At 45.2% G+C, this 12164-nt stretch overlaps 1 protein-coding gene across 1 annotated transcript in view; it reads right to left on the bottom strand.

Annotated features, from left to right (window-relative positions):
- The window catches only part of LOC147425355 (aquaporin SIP1-2-like), a 62187-nt gene extending 50247 nt beyond the window's left edge, over positions 1–11940 (bottom strand). The window contains exons 1-3 of the mRNA XM_086499834.1: positions 11440–11940; positions 10651–10923; positions 10314–10535 (exon numbers count right to left, since the gene is read on the bottom strand). Of these exons, the coding sequence (XP_086355960.1) occupies positions 10386–10535; positions 10651–10923; positions 11440–11784 (768 nt within the window). The 5' untranslated portion in view covers positions 11785–11940 and the 3' untranslated portion in view covers positions 10314–10385. The remainder of the gene's footprint in view (positions 1–10313; positions 10536–10650; positions 10924–11439) is intronic.
- Between the last annotated feature and the right edge of the window lie 224 nt (positions 11941–12164).

Raw genomic sequence — 12164 nt, 5'->3', positions numbered from 1 at the left:
GAAAGTCCGAGAGTTTAAGGAAGGTGGCCACTCGATCAAGTTTGATACTTTTCAGGATACTCAGATGCTTCGAAGGCTTTGTCTTTTATACACCAGTTTGACATCGCTTTCGCGGGAGGACGCTATTCAGAGCACTCCAAGATTCGGAGAGCTGCCTCTTACTTTAAGGGGAATGCTCGTACTTGGTGGTCCACGCTTCTATTAAGCAAGACTGTGCCAGTTACATGGCTGAAATTCAAGAGGCTTTTTATTTCTTCTTGGTTGACTCAAGAGTTTGAGCGAGATATACGAGCTACTTGGAACCATCTCCGGATGACCAAGAGCGATACAGTGAATTCTTATTGTGAAAGATTCTGGAGCTCTTCATTCAAGAAGATCTCGTTCAGAGAACAGATTGAGCGGTTTACCTTGGGTCTACCTACAGAGATCCGAGATCGCTGCTTGGAACAGAAGTCAGCTTCTATTCAGGAGTTGATGAGTCATGCGAAGCGGGGCTTTGCCATTCACTCTGGCAGTCTGACCTACCCCACAGATGAGGCCATGACACAACGAACCGAACAGACTTCTGGGAATGAAAGTAGAATGAAAAAGAGCAACCAAGAGAAAAAAAAAGGATGCACGACCCAAGCTTACTCCTGAGGAGAGAGCTCGCTTCATCAGAGAGGGGAAGTGCTTTGGATGCGGGGAACATGGACATATTTCCGCAAAGTGCCCTGATAAGGCACAGAAAGAACAGAATGATAAAGACGACGACAGGTCTGAGAGTTCGAGAGCAGCTGAGGAATGTGGCAGAAAAGGCAGATAGAAAAGCAGAACTGGTACCACATGGCGTGGGACCTGCACCGAATCTAATGAATGAAAGTACAAGCTTTGCCGCTTTCGGGGCAAAGCGAAGGATCAGGAAGCTCTTTTGAAGGAGCCAAGGCCAACTTCTTTTCACTTGGAATTGGCGGCTCGATTTGGAACTACGCCCGACAGACTGACGCCACAGGCGGAGGTAGTTCGACTGGCACCCGGATGGGATGTTGCCATTACACCGAGCATTGGCAAACTTCGTTTGCAATGACAGGGGTGTTCAGGGCACGCGAGTGACGTTCTACTCACGATCCCTTGGTACCACAAGAACTACGCCGTGGTTGACTACCGGGCCGAGAAAGCGACTTTGATAAATAAATGAAGGGCTTAGAGATTGTACTTGATGAACTTCAGTTTTCTTACTCATTCTTTTGGGAGAACTGAACGATGGATAAAAGTTGAATATGTTTTGACCTGAAGAAAAGAACGCCAAGATTTTTTTTCTCCACGCTCATGCCGATTGCTTTTGAGAGGACTTGAAGATCATACCATTGATCTGATATCTGGAAGCACGCCACCGAATCGGCCACCTTATCGTGTGAGCCGAGTACAGAATGAAAAGATTATGAACTCAGTGAAAGACCTCTTGGAAAAGGGTCTTGTCCAGCCTAGTACTTCACCGTATTGCTCTCCAGTGTTGTTGGTTTTGAAGAAAGACGGATCTTGGAGAATGTGCATCGATTATAGCACTCTCAACGAAATCACCATCAAGAACAAATTTCCGATTCCTAGGATCGATGATATACTCGACAGGTTACAGGGATCCTCGTGCTTTAGCAGGATTGACTTGAAGAGTGGATATCATCAGATCAGGATAGCGCCAGGAGATGTCTACAAGACAGCTTTTCGGACGACTTTTGGGTTATTTGAGTTTTTGGTGATGCCTTTTGGCTTAACCAATGCTCCTGCGACATTTAACCGGATGATGGATAGGATTTTTCGAGAGTACAGGCTTTTTTTTTTTTGGCACTTTCTTTGACGACATCATTGTTTTCTCCAAGAATGAGGCAGAACACAGAGATCATCTGCTTCAAGTCTTTCAGGCATTACGAGATCACACGTTAGTGATTAATGCAAAGAAAAGTGAATTTTTCCTACCAGAGATACACTTTTTGGGACACATTGTGTCAACAGCAGGAGTGCAAATGAACCCGGCCAAGATAGAGACTATCCGTGATTGGCCCGGTTTGAGGAATGTCCATGAAGTTAGAAGCTTCTTGGGACTGTGTTCGTACTACAGGCGGTTCATACGAAAGTTTGCAGAGGTTGCTTCCCCTTTGCATACCTTGACACAGAAAGGAGTACCTTTTTCGTGGGGACCCACAGAGGTGACTGCCTTTCGGACATTGAAAGAGAAATTGACTACGGGACCTATTTTGACTTTGCTGGACTTGCAGAAGTCATTTGAAGTATATTGTGATGCTTGTGGTCGTAGTCTGGGTGCGGTCTTGATGCAAGAAGGCCATGTCATAGCTTACGAGAGCCGTTTGTTCTCTAGGCCGGAGATGACAGCACAGATTTATGAGAAAGAGCTTTTGGCGGTTATCCATGCTCTTACTCAGTGGCGGCATTACCTACTCGGAGCGGATTTTACTGTCTTTACAAACCATCAGAGTTTGCGCTACTTCTTGTCACAGAAGCAGCTTTCGGAAAAGCAGATGCGGTGGGTGAACATCTTGTCACAGTTCCACTTCCAGATTGTCCATGTGCAGGGACAGAAGAATGTGGTGGCAGATGCTTTGTCTCGGAAACCGTTGGTTCTGGCTATTTCCGCGATACATCATAGGAGCTTCGAGGATATGGTCGATCAGTATGCCACAGTTACAGGTTTTGCAGATATTTTCACACGGATACGGGATGGGGAGACAGTAGCTGGATACTCCCTTCGGGAAGGCTACTTGATGAAAAAGACTATGTTGTGCGTTACACAGCCGTTGAGGGAAAAGGTTATGACTGATTGCCACTGTCCACCTTTTACGGGTCACCGCGGCATTGCTACCACCATGAAAGGGGTAGAGAGATATTTCTTTTGGCGGAGACTGAAGAAGGATGTGGAAGAGTTTGTGCGCAGTTGCTTGGTATGCCAGAAGGTCAAGTTTGACAGGCATAAGGCACAGGGATTGTTACAGCCTTTACCCATACCCACCCGCCCCTGGGAAAATATTGAAATGGAATTCCTGATTATGATACTGATTTGTTCTTGACTTCTTGTGAGTGCAGGAACTGATAGCCGAAATGACTGCAGCATTTTGGTCTGATTGATCTCGAATAGACATGGTTGCAATAGGGGTTAGTCAATCGGGCATCGATGAGGTCCCGATTGGACCTAGATGTGATTGCTAGCTACATTGCCGATAAATCATGGTCTAAGATCCGAATGAATGTTGAATGTCATGTGATGTCCTGTGATGTCTGGTGATGTCCTGTGATGTCGTGTGATGTGACTGTCGATTTTGTACATGTGCTAGATGTGTGTTCCTAGTACGAAGGTACTAACAGTCAGTGTCTGCTAAGACAGTTTATGGCTTTTGTCGGTTTTGCAGGCGTAATCGCGGTCGATTACAATGCTTTCAAGAGGGGGGTATGTCACAAAGTGATGACGTGGCGGACAACAAAAACCCTAATTTCTGCCAGAAACCCTAAAATTCCTGCAAACCCTAATTTTTGCCAAAAACCCTAAATTCCGGAAATCGCGGAGGCGGAATATTAAAAAAAAACAAAAAAAAAATTTTTTTTTTTTTGGAAAATGATGAGCGACGCGAATTTTGCTGTTGCTTTTTTTTATAAAAAAAAGAGAAAAGACTCTCAAGAGAGAGAGAGAACTGATGCTTTTGATTTTAAAAGCTTTTGGGGCTCTGCTTTTGGGCATCCCTTGTAACCTTTAAATTAGTGGTGAGGGCCTCACTTCTCAGAGCATCTGGACGCAGAGTCTGAGAGTGAAACCCTAACCGCTCTCTTGTACTTTGATGATTGATTAATACAAAAAGAAATACCGAAAGGGGCGCCAGGCTTTGGGGCCAATATCTCTAGGCACGGAACTCCGCCGGGCCAGTGCAAATCTATTGTGATCTGTGAATTGTTTTGAAGTGGTTATTTGGTGCTGTCGCGGTTGATTCTTGACTTGGAGTGTCCAAGTTTGTTACATGTTGAGCACGTTTCTCTCATGGATGAGCATGAATGTATGCGGATTGTTCATGAAAAGTTGAAAAGTTTGTATGTCAGGAAGTCGCATTCCATGTCTCTTCCTTGGCATGACAAAGTTTCCGAACGAGCACATGATTGTATGAGCACCAAGCATGGGCATTTCCATTGTGATTTGCCACAGTTGATTGATTTCGATCAAACAGAAAAGATTCGACCGCATTGTTTGCATGTGTTTGATGAACGGGTTGTCACTCCGTCTCTATGTTCATCTACATTGCATGCACAGTCTGTAGAGAAGACAATATTTTTTTTCTTCACTTTACATGGAATGGGTATGTTCATGGTTTTGTGTTGGAGATGGTTTCAGGAATTTTCAGCCATGGAGATTCTTGAAGACAAAAGAAGCAGGACTCTAGACGAAGTTGAAGCATCAAAGGAGATTCAGAAGACTTTGAGTCGCTTTCGGCGCGGCCCAAAGAAGCAAGCGTTGCAGACCTTTATGAAGTTCAAGTACCGCTCGACCCACACAGCAAAGTGGGCCGGCGAAGAGTCCCTTCCAGGATTCCGGATGTTGTTGGCGATCTCCCTCGACGCCATACAGTTCGGTACCAGTACCTCACTTTGAAAAGGATGGAATGTCACATGACACATCTCAACCCTATGTGTCCGTGGACAAGCTACACCACAGCAGGGTTCAGTCAATCCGATCAAGTTAGATTAGCAGTGATCTGGCACTTTTGTGAGTCTATTCGTAGACCATGCATGCCCAGTCACTTAGCATAGATACATATCCTCCGGTTGCACACAGCATGATCATCGGAATTCCCATCAGAATCCATTAGCATCATTTAGGGGAATTTTCCAGTGCATTTAGCCTATTTTCCTATTTATTGGTATTTTCACTTATTATTTTTAAGTGACTTTCCTACAAAAGTAGGTAGGGCAATTTTGCTAAGTTAATATATAAGCAAACCAAAGTTCACACTTTCTGGAGAAGAGGCAGTAGGAGCTTCCCGCTCAACAGGAAACTTCTCACCAGAAAACCACCCCCCCCCCCCCCCCCCCCCCCCCCCCCCCCGCCGTAGACCCTCGCCATTCCCATCCCTCCCTTGGCGTTTTCCCCACAGCATCAGCCTCGTAGTCCTGAGTCAATTGGCTTTGCCTAGCGACTTCCTGCAGGCAATTCAGCCAGCGTTTTCATTGCCAAGCAACCCTACTTTCAGCCCAGCGTTTTTGATGCAAAAACGCCAGCAAGACAGCAGCTTTCCTCAGCGATTTCAGTCCAACACTGACGCTAAGAGAGCTGCAGATTTCAGCAGTGAGAAAACGCAGGTTTCCAACAGTTAGAACAGTAGCAGATTCCCCCATTCAGTTGCAGATGATCCCCCAAGTTTAGCCCAAGAAAACGCAGCCAAAACAGTCCATTTTCAGCCTTGAAACAGTCCAAGAAATTCAGCATCTAGAAGATCTCAGATTTCAGCCCAAGTCGCCGTCGTCATCACCGTCGTCGTCATCGGCATAGTCCCATTGCATCAGTCCATTGCATACCCATTGTACACCTTTGTGCAATCAAGTTAGACCACTCTCGCCGACGAGAGTGGGGCCTTCGGAGGAGGGTTTTACAACCTCTCGGTGTCGTATCTCTTCTCTCTCCTCCTCTCAGTCTCATTCACTTGAACGCACAAGATCCACTCACTTTGTTCGTGATCACAGCACTCTCTATAAGACGGAAAGCTCTCTCTTTCCCTAAGAACTAAAAGGAACCTTGAGCAGTAAAGATCACTAATCTTGAGAAAATACAACATTCATTCCGTTGCACCTAACACTGAGAATTTGACAAGAGCATGATGCTCAAGAACCTAGAGAATCCAAGGAGCGGAATTCTCAAGATCGTTCAGAACCCAAAAGATATCCATGAACATCAATCCAAAACCATAGCCAAGAAATCCCGTCATTTGGGGAAGGATATGAATAAGGTCTCTAGACCTAGGAACACTCTAGTCAAGTTTGATACTTTTGACAGAAGGGAAGACGTCCTGAAAGCTACTGCTTTCATTCGACAGTTTGAAGTTGTCTTTGCAAACGGCAATTTCTGAGAAGTGTCGAAGGTGAGGCATGTGACCAAACACCTCAAGGGGGATTGCAAGTACTTGGTGGTATACCAAAGCTCTGCAAGGAACTTACAACAAGACTTGGATTCAATTCAAGGCTGAATTTTCCGACAAAGTTTTTTTTCCTTTACGATTTGAGGAAGTCATCCAAGAAGATTGGGATCGGTTTGCCCAATAGGAACACAAGCGAGTCAAAGCAAGTAGTGGAAAACACTGCTAGTGGTAATAACTCGCAAGAGGAAAAGATTGGAAAGAAGTGCCGCCGTGCACAAGGAATCTTCGGATTGGAACCGTCCGCCTACGTTGAGCGACGGTCCGGAACAAGAATCTTCTTTAATGTGATCGCAAACTCTGTTTGTGAAAGAAAGACATCGAGCTTAATGCTCTATGACTTGGGCATTCCCAATGTGGGAGAACACAAGAGGTTTAATACCCTCAGGACTAACAACGCAGGATTATGCGCAAGGACAGAGATCTAGATTGATTTCTAGGAGGATTATTCTTCTCAGGATTAAGAAGGCGAAAGTGAGTTAACAGATTCTCGGATGAGGGAACTTCCGATCTGCTGAAAGACGCGAATAACGAGTTCTTACATGGCTCGTAAGTTTGATGATTGGTGAAGGATATCCTTGAGCTACTAGAGGAAGGACGTGAACCGGTAAGGTAAGTATTGTATTATTGAATTTTTAAGTAATTTAATTTTTAAGTTCTCTTTTGAGAAAGGACTAGCTCAACTCACAATTGAGCAAGATTTGGAATGTTTCCAGTTTCTCCCCGGCAGTTCAGTTGGATCTCTACAATTGAGGACAACTGTTTATAAGTGAGAGGGATGTTGCTAAATTAGCTTTATCTGACAGGAAAATAATTCTAAATGAATTATTGGATTTATAAGTGAGAGGGTTTTCTCGCTTGGAACACCAAGGAAAAATAATTCTTAATTAAATTATTGGAATTTTAAGTGAGAGGGTTTTTCTCACTGGAGACATCCGAGTACAACATATTCCCAGTGCGTCATTCAGAGTAATGACGGGAGCACTGAGGAGCACTGAGAACAGGAATATCTGTAAGGCCACCAGAAACGGGTACTTCTGATGTGTCACATCGGATGGGTGACAGGGAGCAACGGGAAGAAGTATCCGACCGTCCGGGAACGGACATCTCTGATGCGTCATAGGATGGGTGACATAGAGCATCGTGAAGGAGATTGTACCGTAAGTTCGGTAGGAAAGGACTAGGTGATGGGCATTCCTCATACGTCACAAGGTGGGTGATGAGTACATCGGAAAGGGAATATCCGTAGTCAGGAGGAAATTTTGAACTGTGTTAGAATTGTGCACAAGGAAAAGCAAGCACTTGAATGAAGATGGGTTCAAAGGAAACTTTGAGGAAAAACAGATGCCTTTTGAGAAAGCGGGATTGCTTTTCGGGAAAGCAGATACTTTCCCACGAGGAAGTCTATGTGTGAGGTGCAGCGGATTGAATTGTTTGAACTTTGCTCAAGATGAGTGCTCCGAATTGTGCTCAAGGTTCCTTTTGTCCTTATGGAAGGGAGAGCCTTCCGTTCTTAATGAGAGAGTGCTATGATCACAAACAAAGTGAATGGACACTGTGCATGCAAGTGTATGAGACTGAGAGATAGAGAGAGAAGAGAAATACGACACCAGAGACGTTGTAAAACCCTCCTCCGAAGGCCCCACTCTCGTCGGCGAGAGTGGTCTACTATTGATTGCACAAACTGGTACAATGAGGATGCATATGACTGATGCAAGTCTAAGCTACATCGATGACGACGATGGGGATGGCGAGACCGATCTAAGGGCTGAAAACTGACGCTTCCTATCTGCTGTCCAAAAATGCTAAGGGCTGAATTCTGTTGCTGATTCGCTGCTGTCCCAAAACCGCTGATGGCTGAAATGTTCAGGCACCAAAAACGCTGAAATGGGCTGGTTCTTAATGGCTGAAAACTGCTGGTCTTTATGGCTGAAAATCTGCTGCTATTGTGGGGCTGAAATGGCTATGAAAAGGGGCTGAAAACAACCTACTGAAAATCGCCAATTGCTGAAATTTGCAGCGGATACTATCTGGATGAAAAACGCTAGGCTGGATGAAAGCTTGGCGATGATGATCTGCTGAAAACGCTGTCTTGTGGTGGCTTGGCAGTGAAGATCTACTGAAAACGCTATGTTGAGGGAGGCTAGGCGATGCAAACCAAAAACACTAGGACCTGCTTGAGGGGAAATCGCCCATGAGAGGGAGTCTTGCTGAGAAGTTGCCTGTTGAGCGATGGAGCTTCTGTTGCCTCTTCTGCCAATTAGTGCTAGCATAGGTTTGCTTATATAAAAACTTACTCAATTTGCCCTACCTACTTTCCAACAAAAGTCACTTAAAAATAATAAGTGAAAAATGTAAAAAATAGGGAAAATAGGCTAAATGCACTGGAAAATTCCCTTGAAGGATTCTGATGGATTCTAATGGGAATGCTTATGATCATGCTTTGTGCAACCAGAGGATATGCATCTACACTAAGCGACTGGACATGCATGGTCTGCGAACAGACTCACAAAAGTGCCAGATCACTTCTAAATCTAGACTAACTGGACTGACTGAACCCTGATCATGTTGTAGCTTGTCCACGGACACATAGGGTTGGATGTGTCACGTGACACTATGTCTGCATTGCAACTATGCATGTGATTGCATCCAAGGACGCCTGGGAAGTGCTGTGAAAGCATTGTTTTTAACTTATAAGGTTTTATTGAGTTTTTGGGCAGATTTAAACTATTTTTAGAATCGTCGGCCGCCCACTTAATAAGTGGGCAGCCATCTGATAAATAAGGCAACAAATCAGCCAATGTTTTCTCTCTCTCTTTTCCTGGCAAAATAGCGCCAAAAAAAAAAAAAAAAAAACGGACGCGATCTCTACGCGAGAAGCCAATGCTCTGCTATCTTTGTCGTGGCCAAGGAGCTATAAAAGCATGACACGCCCCCTCTCCTGGAGAGAGGATCAGTTTTTGCAAGAAGGAGATGCTGCTGCAGAGTTCACCCGCAAAGAAGACGTTTTCCGGTGATGCCCATGACTGCCCCAAGTGTACCAGATGTCGCCAAGACCCAGTGCGCGGTTCCCTCGCGAAGAAGTGCCTACGGAGCGTGTTTCCATCGCGACAAGCTGCTGTTTTTCTCTGTTTTCAGCCCATAAATGTCATAGAAGGGGCTGATTTACGAGAAGAACCCAAGAACACACCTCTTTTGTGTGTAGGATTGGAAGAGAGGATTTTCTATGTAGAGATCTCTTCCGGGAAATTGCTTTTCGAGAACCGAGTTGCGTTTCGAGCGTCGAGACTTTGAAGGTAACGATTTTCATGTTATGATCTCAAGTATTTATTTGCAGGTGTACTTCCTCTTGGTGAGGGAGTAGGAGCAGAGGAAGGCATGAGCCTCTGTAGGAGAAAGCGCTCTGAGGAACTAGAGCCAGATAAGCCCAAGGGTTTCGTACCCGAGTTTGGGAAGTAGATCCACGGATCCGAGAGTGGTAGACTCTCAAGGTGTGATCCGGAAGTTGAGATTCCCAAGAAAGGACTTTGCGTCCAGGAAAGCAGAGTTGTTCTGTGTGAAGAGGACTCTAGAAACAGAGTCGGAAAAGAGTTGTAGGGATGTCATGCCTTGAGTCTGGAAGGTGAGATCCAGAGGCGAGAACCTTGATTCTCGGGTTTTGCCTTAGGAATAGGAAGCTGAGGCTTCCAAGAACCATCAAGTCTTATTCTAGAACGAACGTGGTAATACGTTCGGTTCAAGTGCTTGTATAGACTTCTCCTCAGTAATAAAGATACTACTAGGGGGGGGACCAGCCCATCTTCTGGTCCCCAGTACTATGTCGATCTTCTCACTCTCTATCTCTCTCCCTCTCTCTCTATCTATTCTCTCTATATCCTCTGGCTTCAATAATAAGCAAATTCTATTTATCCGAGTCTATTTTATATTGCTATGCCCTCCCGTTTGTGACAGAAAGCAATTGGAGAAATATTGTTGTGGGCTTCCTCCAGAGCTGAAGAGTTCTCATTAGAAGCAATAATCAGCACATGATGACCAGATGGGTAAGATAATTGACTATCAGTTCGAAGAAGAACATTGAAAGACATGCCTTTTAACAGCAGCTCATTTCATTTGATTAAAAATATAAAGCAATCGATAGAGAAAACAACATACCAAATCCTTCGCATGTTACGCATGAAGAGCTCCAAATGAATGCTGCTATCTTCTGCAGCTTCAAAGTAATCTTCAGGCTTTTTTCTCCTTCACTTTGGAAAATACTAAAGTTGTTCTCACTACCCATGCTGCAGCCAATGTGGCAAGTATCGGGGCAATCCAATACACATAAATGTGCTCCCAGGTGTTATGTTGATTCTTCAAATAAGCCCAGCTAAAGGCCTGCATTGTAAGATATGAACAAGTCAAATACACTAAATAATTTATGTAAGATATAGCGGTCTGAAATCCAGACGAAAAAAGCAGGAGGAGGAGGAAAAGGAGGAAAGAGCGAGACATTTGCCGGGTTCATGGCAGGGCCAGTATATTCAGCACCGAGAACACTAAGAGACACCCTCGAAATGCTTGTGATCCAGGTTCTTCGAATGCCGCTCTTTGGGCCTTTCAGGCTTGTAGCTAGAGCGATAAACACCACGGCAAATGTAAGGACTCCTTCAACCATGGCACCGACATGGCGATCGACGCGTAAAAATGGCCCTGTCATCATAGGCTCATATATGGCTGGCGAACTTGAAACAGCTGCAGAAGCACCAAACATAGCTCCTACAATCTGCAAAAGACACGACAATATCTTTTAGTAAATGACATTTCTGTAAACAATGTTGAGAAAATCCATGTTTGGCAGATGGTTACTCTAAAAATGCAACCGCGACTGGTATAGCATGAAGCTGATCTCGTTTTGCCCCGTTTTTTGTGGATTAGAGTCTCTTTCCAACATTATGGCTAGGATTTTGCGACATTTCCATACAGCCAATCACTTCACAAGAACCACAAAATAGCTTTCTCTCCATCAATCTGTCAATAACATGGATGATTGATGCCATATCTACATAATTTTTTGCTTAAAACCATTTAGCTTGGTCCACCCCAATCAACAGAAAGAGGATCACTCTGCGTTATGCATCTCCATCTCCTTAGCGACGTCAAGTGCACAATGTTCACTTTAGCAGCATTCTTCATGAGCCCACATAAATTGGTCTCTGTGCATGATAAAAAGCCCCTCATTTTTTCCTTGCCAATCCATTTGGCTCTAATACGTGTAGAAGAAAAGGAGATTTAGTCTAACCTGTGCAGGTATCCGAAGAGACAGGACGGAGAGGGAATGGTGGGTGATGCCAGCAGCCGAATATGCAAGGACAGTGATGGGATTGTAGGTGGCGCCATTAGTGAGCTTGGACAAGCCGTAGAAGAGAAAGAGGAGCCCAACCACGAAGCCCTTCTTCAGAAACTGCTTGGCCGCACCGTCGAGGTAAGTGAAACCCAAATCCACTGCTACGCGCGCCATTGCATTTAAGAAGACCCAAAGAAACGCCGTAGCCATGTCTGCAACCACCAAAAAACCATAGCTTGTCGACGTCCGTATCGTTACCTTCCCACCTCCTGCCATCTCTCTGCCCTCTCTTGCGCACATGCGATGGGTCCCGGTGCCTTGCCGATCGAGTCATGAACTTCACCACCCGTCGGCACTATGCGCACATGCTCCAGCCACGGCCGTAATGACGATGCAGATCATAAAAGTCAACTCTCTCAGTCGCCCTGTCATCCGTCGCAGCCAATAAAACATTTTCCCTCTATGCAATCGGCTCTCACCGCGGGTCACCGTTTGACCGTTAAGGCAACACGGGTGATGGCGATGGTGACTCTGATGGTGAGAGTCACGGTGGCTGGGTGCAAGAGCGTGGCGGGCCTATGGTGGGCTTAGAGCACTTTTTGGCCGAGAGAAGCCACCGCTGGTAGGCATGTGTGTATGCTATCTGTCCCGCAAGTCAAACACCGTGACATTAGGCCTGT

Source organism: Adiantum capillus-veneris, chromosome 25, assembly GCF_014529385.1.
Source record: "Adiantum capillus-veneris isolate H3 chromosome 25, ASM1452938v2, whole genome shotgun sequence".
NCBI classification, from domain to species: Eukaryota; Viridiplantae; Streptophyta; class Polypodiopsida; order Polypodiales; family Pteridaceae; genus Adiantum; species Adiantum capillus-veneris.
Note: the sequence above shows the minus strand (reverse complement) of the source record. Positions and strands in the feature narration are given on the sequence as shown.